A 21,018-nucleotide genomic window follows, 5' to 3' on the forward strand; every position below is an offset into this window, starting at 1 on the left:
ATATATATATATATATATATATATATATATATATATATATATAAAGCACAACGATGTCTTGATCCAACTTGAGTGGGCCTGCACAGAAGAAATTTGTATAGCTGATTAAAAAATACTTTTCTACATGTTCACTGTTTTCATGAAAGAAGAAAAGAATATATTAATAAAAGAAATCATTTTTAAAATACCACTGGCAGATTTCTTGATCTGGGTAGAGTTTATCTAAAAGAATGGTTAAAGACAGTGGGTTTTTTTTTTTTTTTTAACCTTGAGCCATCTTTATATTATTTACAAGTTATCTGGTCTTAAATCAGTATGTATTTATTTTATACTTTTAAGCAGATAACAATAATGTGATTTCCCCACTACCATACCAGTTGTGATCTTGTTGAAAGGAGTTTTTTGTATTTAAAGTCAAATTGCATATCTTCTCTATGTAGTTGTAGTTGTGTCATTTCTCACTGCTTTGTTTACACATAGATGTAAATAATTTAAGAGTGAGAAAGGTATCTCCCTGACATCTCTGTTGTTTCACCCTTGATCCAGTTCCCTGGGAACCATGTGGAAAGAGTCAGGATAAAGGAAACAAGGAGGAATGCGTAAAATGTGAGCAGGTTTACTGCCCCGCATCTCTTCCGCCCTTGCTGACTTAGAATGAAAATTTTTCTCCACTGACCTGTTTCATCAAGGCAAAATGTCGAGTTATTCTTATAAGGCTCCACTTATAAGTGGAGCCAATGCATGAATTAACTCTTCAGTGGAGAGACAGCCAGTGTGGGAGAAAATGACAGCTAGATCCACAACTGCTATATTAAAAAGAACTAAGATCCAAGACTTATGAATACATTACTAGTCTCCAAACACATCACAACCTGAACCATGCATGTGCACTAGCAGGGGTGCGTGCACGCGTGCACACACACACACCCCTACAGCCAGCCAAGTTTCATACATATACATACACGTGTACACACATACACACACACTCTCATCCCTGTAGCCGGCCAAGTTTAATACACACATACTCATATGTGCGCACACACACACACACACACACACACTCATCCCTGCGGCCAGCCAAATTTCATACACACATGTGTACACACACACACACACACACACACACACATTCATCCCTGTAGCCGGCCAACTTTCATACACACATACATACATACACACGTACACACACATAACATGTACAGTCATTCCTGTAGCCAGCCAAGTTTTATTCTCTCTTTCTGTGTGTCTGTCTCTCTCTCTCTCACATCCCTGCAGCCAGCCAAGTTTCACTCCTTCCTTTCTGCTTTCTTATAAACCCTTCAGTCTTTATTTGTCCTATTGTGGCATATTTTTCACCCCAAGGACACTTGAGATGGTCATTTAGTTTTCAATTATAAGAAGTCACTTCTCAGAAGGAGAGAAGAAAGGCATATATAGTATGTCCTGTTCCCAAGAGCTCCCTTAAAGATTAGAAAATACTTTCTTTGGCGGAGTGTTTACATTAATGAATCAGAGTATTTTAAATATTGCAGTATTCCTTAGAAAAGTTTCATTGATTTGATTCTATTCGCAGACTGTTCGTGATATTTCATGTGTTTTAACTACAAACACTTATCTAAGGTAATTATATCATCATTGTTTTTAAAACATACTGTATTCAATTATTAAATAACTTACTGTAACATTAATTTTTCAAATGAATATGCGTTAAACTTAGCATTATGATTAAGAAAAGAGATATGAACTAAATATAAATGTTTTCTTAAAAATATTATTCTTACAGATTTCTTATACGTATTTGGATTCATTTTGTTTGGAGATATTTATATTTGTGAACTAACTCAAAGTTTAAATTGGTAAATTGTATCATTAGAATTTGAAGTCAGTAAGCTGAGGTTTTATTTTTGGAATTCTGTTTTCAAAAATCCAACTCCAACAATGTTATCAAGCTTTTAATTTTTTTCTGATAGGTAAAATAAGTTTATTTTATTGCACAAATTCTTTGTCAGTGGAGTTTTGCAGTTTTTCATGTGTTTGTTTACTATGTTTCTTTTTGACCTTTAAAAATTGTTCTATAGTATTTTGTGGGGGTCTCTCTCTCTCTCTCTCTTTCTTTTAAATGTGGACGGAGTCATGCTCTGTCACCCAGGCTGGAGTGCAGTGGCATGATCTCTGCTCACTGCCGCCTGGACCTCCTGGGCTCTAGCAATCATCTCATCTCAGCCCCACTAAGCATCTGGGACTACAGGTGCACATCACCATCTTAGCTAATTTTTCTATCTTCTGTAGAGAGGGGGTTTCACCATGCTGGTTAGGCTTTTCTTTTTCTTCCTTTTTTAACTTTCAGAGAATGTATAATTATTTGTGTTTCTGAATATTTATGAAATATTTTCTAAACTTATTGTTAAAACTATTTATTGTATAACATTTTTGGATGGTTTTAGCAATGCCACTAGAACTAAGGCATAAGCAGATGCCAGCAAAATGTTATATCAGTCACACATAAGTACATTGCTACAGGACTCAAGAAGTAAATTGTGAAGACAGTTTGCTTCTGAGGGAAATATGATCTCAAGTTACATTTTTTTAAATGTTCAACATTTATTATAGATACAGGGGGCACATATATAGGCTTGTTACGTGGATGTGTTGTACCCAGGTAGTGAGCATAGTACCTAGTAGTAGTTTTCAAGTTACATTTTATATTTGTAAATAGAACATTTGATTTTATTTCGTGACTTCTACTTTATAGAACAGTTTTAGATTTACAGAAAAATTGTGAAGACAGTAGAGAGAATATCCATAAACCCCATAACCTATGCTTGTATTTTTAATAAACAGCTGTGTATGGTTGTCAGAAGAGCTCATTAGGTTCATAGGTGCATCTGTTGAAATTATTTCCAAAATAAGGAGGATAATAGACCCATTCTATATTGTTTCAGTCGGTCAGATGAAGCACAGGGGAATGTGTCTTGGCATTCTAAAAAGAGTGAATGGAGAACCCTGGAGACTATTCCCATTAGGAGTGCATGAAGGGACCTGGGATATTTAATTGGATAATAGAAGATGGAAGGGTACATGGCAACTGTCTTCATACATTGCAGAGGGTGTAATACAGAAGAGACAATGGGGGCCACTGGATGGAAGATAATCACACAGAATATGGAAGTCTTATGTATTGATTACATACCTGAAAGTGACAGGCCTGTTGTGTATGGGCAGAGGGGTCTGAGTTACACTGCAAAAATAATATTGTCCCTGCTTGTAGTAACACATTCTGAAAAACCAGTGTGTCAAAAAGAGAGGGAATACTCCCCCCTCTTAGATCTGCTCCTCCAGGTGTAAGTAGCTTTGTATATTTGTAGGTAACTTTGTATGTTTCATTTTAGAAAACACATATAGAAACACAATATATATATATATATTTTTTTTTTTTAAATAGAATTGTAGTATTCTTCTTATTCTGCAACTTGTTACTTGTATTTAATAGTGTGTCTTGGGCCTCTGCCTTGATCTTCACTATACTTTATGATGGTCTTAGGATTTTATTGTTGACCATCATGAGTGACTGCCACGTGGTTAGCCTGTCCCATATCAATGTAAGTTTAGATTATATGTAACTTTTCTCATACCAACCAAATGTTTTGAGGAATGAACATCCTTGTTCGTGTCTATTGGTATACTCATTCTAAAAGTATTTCTATAGTATAAAAGATTTGAATTTGGACTGCAGATTATGAGGCTTGCATATTTTAGAATTTGATAAATACTGAGCTATTATAATGATGAGAGTGTCCATCATTTCCATGCAACTCCACCAGCACCATTATCAAGCTTTTAATCTTTTCTTATAGGTAAAACAAGTTCATTTTATTGTGTAAATTCTGTTAGTGGAGTTTTGCAGCTTTTCATGTGTGTTTACTTTTCTTTTTGACCTTTAAAAATTGTTTTGTGGGGTGTGTGTGTGTGTGTGTGTGTGTGTGTGTTGAGTCTCGCCGCTGTATATGCAGTGGCACGATCTCAGCTCACTGCAACATCTGCCTCCGGGGTTCAAGCAATTGTCCTGCCCCAGCCTCTGGAGTAGCTGGGATTACAGGCACCAGTCACCACACCCAGGTAATTTGTGTATTTTAGTAGAGACAGTGGTTTGCCGTGTTGTCCAGGCTGATCTGGAACTGTAATAACTGAGTGAGTCACAGAGACAGCGCCGCACTCCAAATTTCAAATTAAGAGTTCTTTTATTGCCGGTGACCAAGAGTCAACTCACACTCAAAATCTCTTGGCCCTGAGGAAGGGGCTTGATTTTCCTTTATACCTTGAGTTAGGTAGGGGAGGGGGAAACTATATGAAGCGGAATTTTACAGAAGCAGAATGAGCAGGTTACAGGGATGTGGTTGCAGGCCAGGGTATTTCCAATCAACCACCAAGGGGGGTTCAAAGAGAGTTATTCACAATAGCAGGTTTGCTTGCCAAGCGAGATGTAGTTACATTAGTTATATGGTAGGATAAGCACAGAGTCAGCGTGACATAAGCACAGCATCAGTGTGGCCCAGTTATGCACCTGAGGGAGACAAGGCAGGGAGGGAGAAGCAAAAATGGAGTTTGCAGCTACATGGAGTCAGTTAGGCTAGCACAAGTTCGGTTATCACAGAAATGATCTCAGGTAATCTGTCCACTTCGGCCTCCCAGAGTGCCAGGACTGCAGGCATGAGCCACTGCACCTGGGCCATGTGTTATGGTTTTGCTGTTTCCATAGACAGTAACCTTTTGTCTCTTATGTGTATTACATAGTTTCTTCCAAGATGTCAACTTAGAGTTCATTTATGGTCTCTGCTCTATAGAACTTCAAAATTTCTGTACAATCACAGTTACACATTTTTTTTCTGGGTTCATATGTTACTTAGAAACACTTCCCTACATCAAAAACCTTAAAATATTTTTTCGTATTTTCTTTCATAATTTTCTTTTTACATATAGGTGATTAATTACTCTTGCATTAATTTTGTGATATAGTGACATAGAGGAGTCTACCTTTTCCCTTCAAATGAGGTATTGTCCCAATACAGTATTGCATAAATCTTTTTTCCAGTCATCTGAAATGTCAGCTTTTATGACTTACCAATTCTCATTGTGCTTGAGTCTGTTTTAGACTGTCTCTTATATTGATATGTTGGTTTACAGGAAAGATGCTTTACTTTTTTTTTTTTTTTTTTGTATCATGTTTATATCTAGCCACATTACCAAACTTTCTTTTCCAGTTCTAACAGTTTTTCCATTGATGCTCTGGATTTCCTAGGCAGGTTATCATATAATCTAAAATTACAGTAACTTTCTAATATTTGTACTTCTCTATTTTCTTGTCTTATGTATTAGCTAGAATTTCCAGAACAACTCTGAATTGCAGTGATAATGGGCTTGCCCTTATTTTGTTTCTGACTCTAAAGTGAACAACGCCTTTATTGTCTCACTGTTTCATTTGCTGTTAGTGTATAATAGATAGCCTTTATTTCATTAAGAAAGTTTCCTTTCGGTTTATATAAACCAGGATAATTTTAAAAATTAAATTAAAAATAGATGTTGAAAGTGTATAATGTGTGAATGGTAATTCGATAAAGCAGTAAAAAAATGAATGTTAAATTTTTTTTAAATAGCTTTAAAATATTTTGGGGATTATTATAATTTTCTCCTTATTAATAAGTACACTTATTTTTTAAATTATGGTAAGAACACTTAACATGTGATCTACCTTTAACAATTTTTTAACCGTACAATACAGTATTGTGGACTATAGGTACAACATTCTACAGTGGATCTCTCACACTTATTCATCTGCCTTAAGTGAAACTTTAAGCTTGTTGATTAGCAACTCCCCATTTCCCCTCATCCCAGTCCCTAGTAACACTGTTCCACTATTTGACTCTATGACTTTGACTATTCTAGATACTTCATATCAGTGGAATTATGCATTATATATCTTGTGGGATTGGCTTATTTCAGTTAGCATAATGCCCTTCAGGTTCATTCATGCTGTCTCGAATTGAAGAATTTCTTTTTTTTTAGGCTGAATGATATTCCATGTTTATGTATGCCACATTTTCATCATTCATGTGTTGATGGACATTTAGTCGGTTTCTACATCTTGGCTACTATGAATAGCACTGCAGTGAACATGAGAGTGCTAGTGTCTCTTTGAGATTTTGATTTCAACTCTTTTGGACAAGTACCCAGAAGTGGGATTATTGGATTTTATGGTAGTTCTACTTTTAATTTTTTAAAGATTTTTTTTGATGAACCTCCATCCTGTATTCCATAGCAGCTGCACCATTTTAATTCCACTTGTGTGCAAGGATTTCAATTTCTCTGCATTCTTGCCAACACCAGTTACCTTTTGTTTTTTGGATAATGGCTATCCTGACATGTACATTTGAGTTGTAATCTTTCTGCTGGCAAAAGGTCTTCCTTCAATGTTGATAGCTTCTGACTGATGAGGTGGCTGTGGCAATTTCTTAAAATAAGACAACAATGAGATTTGCCACATTGATTGACTCTTCCTTTCATGAAAAATTTCTCTGTAGCATCCAGTACTGTTTGATAGCATTTTACCCACAGTAGGAACACTTTCAAAATTGGAGTCAGTCCTCTCAAACCCTGCCACGCTTTATCAACCAAGTTTATATCATATTCTGAATCCTTTGTTTTTATTTCAACAGCGTTCACAGCATGTTCACCAGGAGTAGATAACATCTCAAGAAACCACTCTCTTTGCTTTTCCGTAAGAAGTAACTCCTTATCCGTTCAAGTTTTATCATGAGATTGCCCCAATTCAGTCACATCTTCAGGCTCAACTTGTAATTCTAGTTCTCTTACTGTTTCCACAACATCTGCATTGACTTCCTCTGCTGAAGTCTTGGACCCCTCAGAGTCATCCGTGAGGGTTAGAATCATTTTTAATGTTATATAAGAAGATATCGTTCTAAGAAAATAACAGATAAAGTAGAAAATTAGTTGGAATAAACCGTTTCCCATCTCTTATTGATGTTAGTATTTTGACCTCTCCGTGAGTCTCAAATATCCTTAACGGCATCTAGAATGGTGAATCCTTTCCAGAAGGTTTTCAATTTACCCAGATCCATCAGAGGAATCACTATCTATGACAGCTATAGCCTTATGAAATATATTTCTTAAATAATAAGACTTGAAAGTTGAAATGACTCCTTGATTGAGCCTGCTTTCTTGCTACCTTAATCTCCCTGTCCATCTCTATGAGAGCTCTTGGGTGACCAGCCGCATCGTCAATGAGCAATAATATTTTGAAAGGAATCTTTTTTTTCTGAGAAGTAGGTCTCAAGAGTGAGTTTAAAATATTCAGTAAATCATGCTGCGACAGATGTGCTGTCATCCAGGCTTTGTTGTTCCATTTATAGAGTAGAGACAGATTAGATTTAGCATAATTCTGAAAAAAGGCCTCAGGATTTTCAAAGTGGTAAATGAACATTAGCTTCAAATGTAAGTCACCAGCTGCATTAATCCATAACAAGGTCATTCTTTTTTGGATTTTTCACAGTACCAGCTTTTGGTTTTATTTATTGTATTTATGAAGGTTGTTCTCCATTTTATTAATTTCTGCTTATATTTTTATGTCCTTAGTTTTTCATTTTGGTCCATTTTTGTTGTTTTTCTGTGTTTAAAGTTCATGTCATTTATTACCAATCATTTTTGTGTCCTAGTAAACACATTTAAAGTTACAACTTTTTCTCTGAAGAAATCTCACACTATGTCCCACGATGTGTGTAGCATTACAATTAATGTTGATTTCTATGTAGTCTCTGATTTGAGTTTTGGTCATTTAATTCAAAATAATTTAGAACAATGTTTTAAAATGTCTAACTAGTTTCTTCTGTTATATATTTTGCCTTTAAAATTAATTTGCTATTTATTGAGATTTATGTTCAGTTTTAGTAAATGCTCTATGAAGATTTTTTAAATGTTCATTTCTTGTTTGGGGGAAGTTCAAAGTTACATGTTGTATCATGTTATTAACAGTGCTATTCTAAATGGTCTAGTACCCCAACTTATATGTTATTTTCTTAAAATGCTATCTTCATATACAACATTAAAACTGAATCTTTCAAAATTATCTTATAATTTTAAGTGTTTGCTTTATATAGACAGTGCTATTGTTCATTGCATGATATTATAGAGTTGAACTTTTGATGATCATAAAAGATACTCTTTGCTTTATTTAATGATTTTTACTGTAAATTTTTCTTTACAGAAAATTAATATTGCCACATCTGCTTTCTTTTTATTGATTTGCCTGATATACCTGTGTCTATGCTTTTTTTAAACATTTTTGTGACATTTTGGTTTAGGTATATTTCTCATTGTTGTGTTTTTTTCTATTCAAATTCCTCTAATACTCTTTTTTTAAATTGGTGACTTTAGCCCATTTTCATATTAATTGTGATAACTGCTGTGTTTGTACTTCTTCCTGCCATCTCATTTTATGTTTTCTTTTCATCATGCTTTTCAAAAATTATTTTCTTGATACTTGCTGAATTGTTAGCTATATCTCATTTATATATTTCCTGGTGGTTTTGCTAAATTATTAGCAAATATATTCATCTTGATATTAACAATTCATCAGCATCTAAAACCTGTTACCAATAGTAGCTAATAGTTATTATTTTCTATGTGTCTGAGAGTATTTTAAGCTTCTTACCAGTATTAACTCAATAAATCCTCACAACCACCTTGTGAGAAAGAGTCAGTTATTCCAATTATTTACAGATTAAGAAAGCAGTAAGAAGGTAAGTGATTTTCCCAAAGGCACACAGCTAGTGAGTAATGGGGACAGAATTCGTACTCAGGCTCTGGACTTAGAGATCTGCTTGCTTCAGCACTGAGCTATCAGAATATTTTTACTTGTTCCTGCCTACACGCCCTATCCTTGCAGGTTATGCTGAAACCGTCTGAAAGATTGTTGTCTTATCTCTTATGTTTTAAGAAGTCTAAACATTTACATTCAAGACACCAGCAATCTTTGGACTTGACTTCAAATTTTACTGATTTATTTTTTCTTGACATGTAGAATTGGCATGCTTTCTGGGTGCTTTCTTACCTGAAAAATGGCTTTATTTTACCCTCATTATTTCATTGATGGATTGGTTAGTAGATATTTGTGGGTTTCATTCAACATTTTTTTGACATTGCTTCTTTGTGTTCTAGCATTGAGCATTACAGATGAAAATTCCTAGATGGTTTTACTCTCTGGAAATTTATAAGGGGTTACACGCGTGTGTGTGTGTAATATTTATTCATGGACATTCTGATCTGCACACCAAAATCTTTCTTCAGCTCAGGGCATTGTTCTCTTATTACTTCTCTTTAGTCCCTCTTTTTTTGAATTTTTGTTATTGCTTTCATCATATTGTCTATTTTCTGTGTTCTCAGAGAATATCATCACTGAATCACTGAGTTTTTTTTTTTTTTTTTTTTTTTTTTTTTTTTTTTTTTTTTGAGACAGTCTTGCTCTGTTGCCCAGGCGGGAGTACAGTGGTGTTATCTCAGCTCACTGCAACCTCGGCCTCCTGGTTTCAATCAATTCTCCTGCCTCAGCCCCATGGTAGCTGGATTACAGGCATGTGCCACCATATCTGGCTAATTTTTTTTTTTTTTTTTGTAATTTTAGTAGAGACGGGGTTTCAGGCTGCCCCATCATTGAGTCTTTAATACTGCCAACTTCAGCAGTGTACAGTTTGCTCTTCAACCTTCTTTTGAGGCTTTAAGTTAGGCAAATATATTTTTCTTAGAATTTTTGAAAACTCCTTTTCATCGGAGCTTGTTTTAATTATATGGATGCATTGTCCTCTTAAACTTCTGTGAAAATAATAACTGGAGTTTTCATTTGCATTAGTTGTTTCCTGAGAGGTCAAGTTTTTTGCTCATTTATTTAGATGTTTCCTTTTCATGCTATTTTTGTCTTGGGATTTGGTCATTTATTCACATTTTTAATTAGCTACTTGATTTTAATAAAGTATCAGTAGTTACTTTCAGGGTTCTTGGTGATTATAATAATTACTCACCTAGCAGGCTTCTTTCTTGCATGCAGTAGCTCACTACAGGAATCTGTGTGTCTACAAGATTTCGGGACAAGTGGAGAAACCCCACTCTATTAACTGCCTATACTGGGAAGGAGCTACAAGGGAGACAGAATAATTTGGTGACTCCACTACTGCCTTAAGATACCTTCCCCTGACTTCTCTTTTAAAAAACCTACAGGTCTCTGTACCCCTGACCTTACTTTCCACACTGCCTTATTTCTCTCTTCATTCCCAAAATCTGTATTAGAATGTCCCTGCAGGCTATAATGCCTTTCATAAAAGTAAAATTCCCAGTCTTTTCAAGAGAACAATAAAATAGGAAGTCTCCTACCTCTTGTCTTACTCTGACATAAACTCCATGAAGATAAGTATTGTATACATACTGCTCATGCTGCACAGCACTCACCCTTATCCGCAGGGCAATGCATCCCAAGACCCCCAGTGGATGCTTGAAACTGCAGAGTAACACAACTGAGTGCCACCGTCAGAACACATTCCTTTTCACATCTTCCACCCACAAATGTAATGGCTTTTCCATCTTAACTAAGCACCTATCTGGACTGCGGCCATAACTTTTGCAGTTTTAGTTACAACAGCAAAACTGGCATTATTTTTTTTTTCTTCTTCACAATTTCATGGATAGTTTTGTTCTTACTGTAGATCTTACCAACCTCAGCATATGATGTTTTTTCTTTTGAGAATTTTCACCTTTTCTCTTAAAGAAAGAGCTTTACAGCTTCTCTTTGGCATATCTCAATTGCCAGCATCACTGCTCTTTTACTTTGGGGCCATTACTAAGTCAGAAAAGGGTTACTTGAAAAAAAGCACTGAGATGTCACTGGGGTCCATCTGATAACCGAGATCGTAACTAAGTGGCTAGTGACATATACAGCATGGATATGCTGGGCAAAGGGGTGATAGACGTCCCAGGTAGGATGAAGCGGGGTGACTTGAGATTTCACTATTCAGTATGGTGCACAATTTAAAACTTAGGAATTGTTTATTTCCTGGAACTTTTCATTTAACATTTTTGGACTGTGGTTGAGCACAGGTAACTGAAACTGTGGAAAATAAGGATTGGAGGATAAGCAGGAACAGTGGTATTTATTTCATTGCACAGTGCCTAGAATACAGTAGGTGTACTATAAGTATTTTCTAAAGGAACAACTTTTCTGAAACTAAAAATACTTACGTTTTACCCAATAATTTTTTCTTCTGGAAATTATCTTAAGGAAATATTCAGAGATGTTTACAAAGTTTTGTGTATGAGTGTCCATGTTATTTGTAATTGTGAAAAATGAAAGCAACTCAAAAGTTTAACAGTGGTCATCTAAATTACTGTATATACTGTATACATAGGTTGAATAGAAGGTCATTCCATTTATTTATTCATGAGAGGTACAATGTTTAGGAATCTGTAAAATATGTTTTGTTTTAACCAAAAAAATTTTTGACATACCTTGAATAGGATGGCTATAAATTGTGACTTTTAAATTGTTGTAATTTTTTGTAGCATTATCTGATATTTTTATTTTTAATGTATGTTCTTAAGTAGTTTAGAGATAGTCAGATTATAAAAATCTAAGATCAAACAAATGAAGCTTATTTGTATGTATTCATAGTATAAAAGACATTCAGTAAATAGATAATATTTTTGTTTTATTCTAGAAAACAGCTCCTTGAACATGGTGAGGTAAAGCTTTCATTTTAATCACTGGTAGACTTGTGTATTAAATTCTAGTTCAAGGATAATTAGCAGAGGTATAACCTTGCTGCTGATGCACCATCAGTAGTGAGTTGTTCAGCATTGGTGAGAAATTTCTGCTGATCCTCCTCACTCTTTCATCCACTCTGTTTTGAATAGTAATAAGGATTTAAAAACTAGAAGACTGATTTATGACTGTAGTACAGAATTAAATTAAATTGTATTCATTTAACAGTAACAAGCATTTGGTTTCTAGCCTGCTGAGCTAATCAACTACAGTCCATTAGGGCAGGCACCCATGGCCCTGTGACTGGTGGCCATCTGCCACTACATGGATTTGCTGGTCAGTCAGTGACAAGCTCAGAAGTGCTGAAGGATAAAAAAGATATTACAGTAATGTTCCTGCCTTTCAGTATGTGTAATTTTACAAAGGAGACAAATAAGACAACATTGTATATGGTACAAAATTATTTTGTGGCATAATAAGGAAAAGATCAATGTGGAAATAATGGAAATATTTCCTATATCATAAAACTTTAAGTGGGTCTTGAGGTAAAGGTCAAATTTACAACAGTGGGTAACTGAATTTGAACTTAATAGGAATAGATTATGACACATGTCGAATATCCCTTATCCAAAATGCTTAGGTCTAGAAGCATTTCAGATTTCAGATTTTTTTCAAATTTTGGAGTATTTACACTATAGTTACTAGTTGAGCATCCCTTATCTAAAAATCTCAAACCCAAAATGCTTCAATGAGACTTTGTTTTGAAAATCATATTGGTACTCAAAAGTTTCAGATTTTGGAGCATTTTAGATTTCGGATTTTTGGATCAGGGATGCGTTAGTAACTTTGTCACTTTACAGTGAGGCCCACTCTGTTGGTCCTCCACCTTCTCACACTGCCTCTTGCACTCCCTGGCTCCTCTGCTTCGTTTTCTTGCCAATTGCACTTATTGCCTTAGAGTAGACTATGTAATGGATTTATTTATTTGCTATGTCTATGTATTGTGTGTCTTTCATTACTAAATGTACTTAAATGTAATACAAGGGCAGAAGTTGCTCACTGTTGTATCTGAAGCACCCAGAAGAGTACATGGAACATAATAGGCATTTTATAAATTGTTGTTGAATGAATGAACACTAATAGGCTTACCAAGTTAGAAGATCCTTGTCTTAATGAATAATATAGTTTTAATATACTTCATTAATTTAAAAATATGAAAAGTAAAAATGTGATTTTTGTCTTATTTGTGTTTTTATAGCTGGCTTTTCACACATTGCAGTTATTAGCGTTTACTGCCCTTGCCATTTTAATTATGAGGCTAAAGCTGTTTTTGACGCCACACATGTGTGTTATGGCTTCCTTGATATGCTCTCGACGGGTAAGGAATTCATTCTTGTATAACAATACTGTAAAAAACTACAGCAGCTACAGTTAGTAGTTACCGTGGCTTTGCCGACTAATTCGAAATATAAACACACTGTTTTTAACTTAAGTAACTTAAATTATTTAAAATATTAGTTCATGATTCACTATAAGCAAGAAAAGCAATTTTAAGTGGCTTTGAAAAGTATTTTTAGATTTTAATTGATGTTTCTATAACAAGTGATTAGGCAAACTTTTCCCCTCTGTTAATATCCTGTCCATGAACATAACCTTTTGTAGTTCTGGTTTGTGTAAGAATTTCCTGCTGGGCACGGTAGCTCAAGCCTGTAATCCCAGCACTTTGGGAGGCCAAGGTGGGCAGATCACTTGAGGCCAGGAGTTCCAGACCAGCCTTGCCAACATAGTGGAACCCCATCTCTACTGAAAATAGAAAAATTTGCCAGGTGTGGTGGTGAGCACCTGTAATTCAAGCTACTCAGGTGGCTGAGGCAGGAGAATCGCTTGAACCTGGAAGGTGGAGGCTACAGTCAGCCAAGATCATACCACAGCATTCTAACCTCAGTGACAGAGTGAGACTCTGTCTCAAGAAAAGAAAGGAACGACAAATGAATGAAAGAGAAAAGGAAAGAAAAGACAGAGAGGGACAAAAGAGAGAGAGAGAGATGGAGGGAGAGAGAGAAAGAAAAGAGAGAGAGAGAAAACAGTTTTCTCGTGGCCAGGCACAGTGGTTCACAGCTGTAATCCCAGCACTTTGGGAAACCAAGGTGGACAGATCACTTGAGGCCAGGAGTTCGAAACCAGCCTGGCCAACATGGTGAAACTGCATCTCTACTAAAAATACAAAAATTAGCCAGGCGTGGTTATGAGCATCTGTAATTCCAGCTACTCATGAGGTAGAGGCAGGAGAATCACTTGAACCGGGCAGGCGGAGGTTGCAGTCAGCCAGGATGGCACCACAGCACTCTTAATTGGGTGAAAGAGTGAGACTCTGTGTCAAAAAAAAAAAAAAGAAAAAAAGAAAAAGAGTTTTCTGGTGGGGGCTGGGCACAGTGGCTCACACCTGTAATCCCAACACTTTGGGAGGCTGAGGTGGGTGAGGTCAGGAGTTTGAGAACAGCCTGACCACCATGATGAAACCAGCCTGACCAACATGATGAAACCCTGTCTCTAGTAAAATACAAAAATTAGCTGGGCATAGTGGTGTAATCTCAGCTACTCAGGAGACTGAGGCAGGAGACTTGCTTGAACCCAGGAGGCAGAGGTTGAAGTGAGCTGAGGTCGCACCACTGCATTCCAGCCTGGACAACACAGTGAGACTCCATCCCCTCCACCTGCCCCCAAAAAAGTTTCCCAGTACACTTGAAGTACTCACAATACTAGACTAGATGCAAAGTAATTGCTCTAGTATGGTCCTGTTTGGCTCAAAGAATCTATAAGAAATTCTGGGGTTCTATCACTGTATCGAACATACCAAAGAGCTAGATAAATTAGCTAGAATATTGGGTCTAAGGTACTTCTACAAATATCTTATTTAGTTTTGATTATGAGTGTATAGTCTTAAATTATCATAATGCCTGTTTTCCAGAGAAGAATCTGTATATATCATGCTAATAGGGCTTCCCTGTCTACTAAAGATGTCAGCCAAGTATGAAACGATTTAGTTCTAAGATGCTTAACAATTGCGATTTATTTATTTTAATCCTTGGTAGTAAATTAGTACTAGAAGGATCAGGTATTTCTTCCTTAATTCTTTCCAGGGGAGAGAAAGTTCCATTTTCACCTGGGCCCTGTAATGCCAACATATTCATTCCTTTAGAAACAATCGGGGATGATAATTCTGTATACATGTGTGCTGATATCAAAGAGTAATTCACATTGGTTTAAGTAACAAGGTGAGAATTTATTGTTGACCCTAGAGTACTCTTCATATAAGAACTATAAATAAATGGTTTCTTTCATTTCAGCTCTTTGGCTGGATTTTTTGCAGAGTTCGTTTTGAGAATGTTATCTTTGGCATTCTAACAGTGATGTCGATTCAAGGTTGTGCAAACCTCCATAATCAATGGAGCATAATAGGAGAATTTAATAATTTGCCTCAGGAAGAACTTATCCAATGGATCAAATACAACACCAGACCAGGTATGTAGGTATTTGGTTATATGCATAGTTTTTTTGTTTTTTTTTTTTTCCAGAGACTTTTCTTTATTCAAGTATTTTTCTTGGCTCTCAAGTACAGCAAAATTGTTCAAAGTTCCTTTGAAAAAGAAAAGAGGAACAGATATTATTTCCTCATTTCTTTATATTTTAAAGACATTTTTGGACTCTTTCTTCAAAGCTAAATGTATAACGTAGTTACAGTTTCTCTATGTCTACTATAAACCTTAAGAGAGGCAATAATTTTACATCAAACTCTGGTTACAGTGCTATGACACAAGTAAAACTCCAGTTACAGTGCTATGACACAACACACAGATTTAAAGCTGTTGTTCAAAGCTTTTCTTGATGTGTTTCTTTTTTTTTTATTGTACTTTAGGTTCTGGGGTACATGTGTAGATCATGCAGGCTTGTTGCATAGGTACTTACATGACAAGGTGGTTTGCTGCCTCCATTCCCGGTCACCTATATCTGGCATTTCTCCCCATGTTATCCCTCCCCAACCTCCCCACCCCCTGCTATCCCTCCCCTAACCTGCCCCAACAGACCCCAGTGTGTGATGATCCCCTTCCTGTGTCCATGTATTCTCATTGTTCAACACCCATCTATGAGCAAGAACATGCAGTGTTTTATTTTTTGTTCTTGTGTCAGTTTGCTGAGAATGATGGTTTCCAGATTCATCCATGTCCCTAAAAGAACATGAACTCATCATTTTTTGTGGCTGCATAATATTCCCTGCTGTATATGTGCCACATTTTCCTTGTCCAGTCTATCATTGTTGGTTCCAGGTCTTTGCTATTGTAAACAGTGCCACAATGAACATACATGTCTTTATAATAGAAGGATTTATAATCCTTTGGGTATATACCCAGTAATAGGATTGCTGGGTCAAATGGAATTTCTATTTCTAGATCCTTGAAGAATCACCACACTGTCTTCCACAATCGTTGAACTAATTTACACTCCCACCAACAGTGTAAGTGTTCTTATTTCACCACATCCTTTCTGGCATCTGTTGTCTCCAGTTTTCATGATCACCATTCTAACTGGCATGAGATGGTATCTCAATGTGGTTTTGATTTGCATTTCTCTAATGACCAGTGATGATGAGCATTTTTTCATATGTTTGATGTCCTCATATATGTCTTCTTTTGAAAACTATCTGTTCATATCCTTCACCCACTTTTGAATGGGTTTTTTTTTTTATTTTTATTTTTTGCAAATCTGTTGTAGTTCTCTGTATATTCTGGATATTAGCCCTTTGTCAGATGGGTAGATTCAAAAAAATTTTTTCCCATTCTGTTGGTTGCCAGATAACCCTAATGATTGTTTCTTTTGCTATACAGATGCTCTGGAGTTTAGTTAGATCCCATTTGTCTGTTTTGGCTTTTGTTGCCAATGCTTTTGGTGTTTTAGTCATGAAGTCCTTGCCTATGCCCATGTCCTGAATAATGGTTTTGCCTAGGCTTTCTTCTAGGGTTTTTTATGGTGTTAGGTCTTATGTTTAAACCTTTAATCCATCTGGAGTCAATTTTAGTGTAAGGTGTCAGGAAGGGGTCCAGTTTCTGCATTGTGCACATGGCTAGCCAGTTTTCCCAACACCATGTATTGAACAGGGAATCCTTTCCCCAGTGCTTTTGTCAGGTTTGTCAAAGATCAGATGGTTGCAGATGTGTGGCATTGCCTCTGAGGCCTCTGTTCTGTTCCATTGGTCTATATCTCTGATTTGGTACCAGAACCATGCTGTTTTGATTACTGTAGCCTTGTAGTATAGTTTGAAGTCCAGCAGTGTGACACCTCCAGCTTTGTTCTTTTTACTTAGGATTGCCTTGGCTATGTGGGCTCTCTTTTGGTTCCATATGAAGTTTAAGGTGGTTTTGTTCCAGTTCTGTGAAGAAGGTCATTGGTAGCTTGATGGGAATAGTGTTGAATCCATAAATTACTTTGGGCAGTATGGCCATTTTCACGATATTGATTCTTCCTAACTATGAGCATGGAATGTTTTCCCATCTGTCTGTATCCTCTCTTATTTCATTGAGCAGTGGTTTGTAGTTCTCCTTGAAGAGATCCTTTATATCCTTTGTTAGTTGTATTCCTAGGTATTTTATTATCTTTGTAGCAATTGTGAATTGGAGTTCACTCTTGATTTGGCTGTTAGTCTGTTCTTGGTGTATAGGATGCTTATGATTTCTGCACATTGATTTTGTATCCTGAGTCTTTGCTAAAGCAGTTTAAGGAAATTTTGGGCTGAGATAATGGGATCTTCTAAATATACAATCATGTCATCTGCAAATAGAGACAGTTTGACTTCCTCCCCTCCTAATTGAATACACTCTATTTCTTTCTTTTGCCTGATTGTTCTGGCTAGAATTTCCAATACTGTATTGACAGGAGTGGTGAGAGAGGGCATCCTTGCCTCATGCCAGATTTCAAAGGTAATGCCTCCAGTTTTTGCCCATTCAGTATGATATTGGCTGTGGGTTTGTTGTAAACAGCTTTTATATTTTGAGATATGTTCCATCAATACCTAGTTTATTGAGAGTTTTTAGCATAAAGTGCTGTTGAATTTTGTCGAAGGCCTTCTCTGCATCTAGTGGGATAATCGTGGTCTTTGTCTTTGGTTCTGTTTATGTGGTGAATTACATTTATAGACTTGCATATGTTGAAACAGCCTTGCATCCCCGGATGAAGCCTACTTGATCATGATGGATAAGATTTTTGATATGCTGTTGCAGTTGGTTTGCCAGTATTTTATTGAAGATTTTTGCATCTATGTTCATCATAGATATTGGCCTGAAGTTTACTGTTTTTGTTGAGTGTCTGTTGGGTTTTCGTATCAGGACGATGTTGGTCTTATAAAATGATTTGGGAAGGATTCCCTCCTTTTGTTTTGTTTGGAATAGTTTCAGAAGTAATGGTACCAGCTACTCTTTTTATGTCTGGCAGAATTCGGCTGTGAACCCGTCTGGCCCTGGACTTTTTTTGGTTGGTAAGCTATTAATTGCTGCCTCAACTCCAGCCCTTGTTATTGGTCTATTTGGGGTTCCAATTCCTTCCTGGTTTAGGCTTGGGAAGGTGCAAGTGTCCATGAATTTATCCATTTCTTCCTGGTTTACTGGTTTATGTTCATAGAGTTGTTTGTAGTAATCTCTGATGGTAGTTTGTATTTCTGTGGAATTGGTGTTGATATCCCCTTTATCATTTTTTATTGCATCTATTTGATTCTTCTCTCTTTTCTTTTTTACTAATCTGGCTAGTGGTCTATTTTGTTGATCTTTTCAAAAAAACAGCTCCTGGATTTATTGATTTTTTTGAAGGGTTTTTTTTTTGTGTGTGTGTGTGTGTGTGTGTCTCTGTCTCCTTCAGCTCTGCTCTGATCTTAGTTATTTCCTGTCTTCTGCTAGCTTTCAGTTTTCCTCCTCTAGCTCTTTCAATTTTGATGATAGGGTGTCGATTTTAGATCTTTCCTTCTCATGTGGGCATATACTGCTATACATTTTCATCTAGACATGCTTTAAATGTGTCCCAGAGATTCTGGTACATTGTGTCTTCATTCTTGTTGGTTTCAAAGCACATCTTTATTTCTGCCTTCATTTCATTGTTTATCCAGTCAACATTCAGGAGCCAGTTTGTCAGTTTCCATGTAGTTGTGTGGTTTTTAGCTAGTTTCTTAACCCTGAGTTCTAATTTGATTGCACTGTGGTCTGAGAGACTATTTCCATTCTTTTGCATTTGCTGAGGAGTGATTTACTTCCACTGTGTGATCAATTTTAGATTAGGCATGATGTGGTGTTGAAAACAATGTATATTCTCTGGATTTGGGGTGTAGAGTTCTGTAGATGTGTATTAGGTCTGCTTGTTCCAGATCCGATTTCAAGTCCTGGATATCCTTGTTAATTTTCTGTCTTGTTGATCTAATATTGACCCTGGAGTGTTAAAGTCTTCCACTATTATTGTGTGCAAGTCTAAGTCTCTTTGTAGGTTGTTAAGAACTTGCTTTATGTATCTGTGTGCTCCCGTATTAGTTGTGTTTATATTTAAGATTGTTAGCTCTTCTTGTTGCATTGATCCTTTTACCATTATGTAATGCCCTTCTTTGCCCCTTTTGGTCTTTGTTGGTTTAAAGTCCACTTTATCAGAGACTAAGGTTGCAACCCCTGCTTTTTTGTTTTTTGCTCTCCATTTGCATGGTAAATCTTCCTCCATCCCTTTATTTTGAGCCTATATGTGTCCTTGCATATGAGATGGGTTTCCTGAATACAGTACACTGATGGGTCTTGACTTTTTATCCACCTTGCCAGTCTGTGTCTTTTGATTGGGGCATTTAGCCCATTTACATTTTAGGTTAATATTTTTGTGTGTGAATTTGCTATTTTGATGCTAGCTGGTTGTTTTGCCCATTAGTTAATGCAGTTTCTTCATTGTGTCGATGGTCTTTACCACTTGGTATGGTTTTGGAGTGGCTGGTACTGGTTGTTCCTTTTTATGTTGAGTTTTTCTTTCAAGTGCTCTTGTAAGGCAGGGTTGGTGCTGATGAAATCTCTCAGCATTAGCTTGTCCATAAAGGATTTTATTTCTCCTTCTCTTATGAAGCTTAGTTTGGGTGGATATGAAATTCTAGCTTGAAAGTTCTTTTCTTTAAGGATGTTGAATATTGGCCCCCACTGTCTTCTAGCTTGTAGGGTTTCTGCCCAGAGGCCCACTATAAGTCTGATGGGCTCCCCTTTATGGGTTACCTGACCTTTCTCTCTTGCTGCCCTTAGCAATTTTTCCTTCATTTCAAGCCTGGTGAATCTGATGATTATATGCCTTGCGGTTGCTCTTCTTGAGAAATATATTTGTGGTGTTCTCTGTATTTTCTGGACTTGAATGGTGGCCTGCCTTCCTAGGCTGGGGAAGTTCTCCTGGATAATATCCTGCAGAGTGTTTTCCAGCTTGGATTCTTTCTCCCCGCCATATTCTGGTACACTTATCAAACATAGATTAGGTCTTTTCACATAATCCCATATTTCTTGGAGACTTTATAAATTTCCTTTCACTCTTTTTTCTCTAATCTTTCCTTCTTGTTTTATTTAATTGAGTTGATCTTCAATCTCTGATATCCTTTCTTCTGCTTGGTCGATTCTGCTATTGAAACTTGTGCATGCTTTGTGAAGTTCTCGTGTTGTGTTTTTCAGCTCCATCAAGTCATTTATGTTCTTCTCTAAGCTGGCTATTCTAGTTAGCATTTCGCTTAACCTTTTTTTTCCAGGTCTTTAGTTTCTTTGCATTGGGTTAGAACATGTTCTTTCAGCTCAGAGAAGTTCATTATTACCCACCTTCTGAAGCCTGCTTATGTCAGTTCATCGGACTCATTCTCCATCCAGCTTTGTTCCCTTGCTGGTGAGGGGTTGTGATCCCTTGGAGGAGGAGAGGCATTCTGGTTTTTGGTGTTTTCATCCCTTTTGTGCTGGTTTCTTCCCATCTTCATGGATTCGTCTACCTGTGGTCTTTGTAGTTGGTGACTTTCAGATGGGTTCTCTGAGTGGATGTCCTTTTTGTTGATGTGGAAGCTATTTCTTTCTGTTTTTTCAGTTTTCCTTCTAACAGGCCCCTCTGCTGCAGGATTGCTGGAGGTCCACTCCGGACTCTGCTTGCCAATCACCTGCAGGGGCTGCAGAACAGCA

General features: G+C 36.6%; 1 protein-coding gene and 1 long non-coding RNA gene across 6 annotated transcripts in view; one reads left to right on the plus strand and one right to left on the minus strand.

Annotated features, from left to right (window-relative positions):
• LOC116557358 overlaps positions 1-21,018 on the minus strand; it is a 231,370-nt gene that overhangs the window by 143,087 nt on the left and 67,265 nt on the right. The window lies entirely within an intron of this gene.
• Positions 1-21,018, plus strand: part of DPY19L2 (dpy-19 like 2) — a 109,525-nt gene that overhangs the window by 59,908 nt on the left and 28,599 nt on the right. For 3 of the 4 annotated variants that reach the window (XM_032286814.1, XM_032286813.1, XM_032286812.1), the window contains 4 exons: positions 1,574-1,620; positions 11,772-11,796; positions 13,074-13,193; positions 15,163-15,337. In XM_032286814.1, coding sequence (XP_032142705.1) covers positions 1,574-1,620; positions 11,772-11,796; positions 13,074-13,193; positions 15,163-15,337 — 367 coding nt within the window. The remainder of the gene's footprint in view (positions 1-1,573; positions 1,621-11,771; positions 11,797-13,073; positions 13,194-15,162; positions 15,338-21,018) is intronic. The other variant, XM_032286815.1, reaches the window with a different exon arrangement.

The sequence above is a fragment of the Sapajus apella genome, unplaced genomic scaffold (genome assembly GCF_009761245.1).
Source record: "Sapajus apella isolate SASKATOON/1434 unplaced genomic scaffold, GSC_monkey_1.0 scaffold19, whole genome shotgun sequence".
NCBI lineage: Eukaryota > Metazoa > Chordata > Mammalia > Primates > Cebidae > Sapajus > Sapajus apella.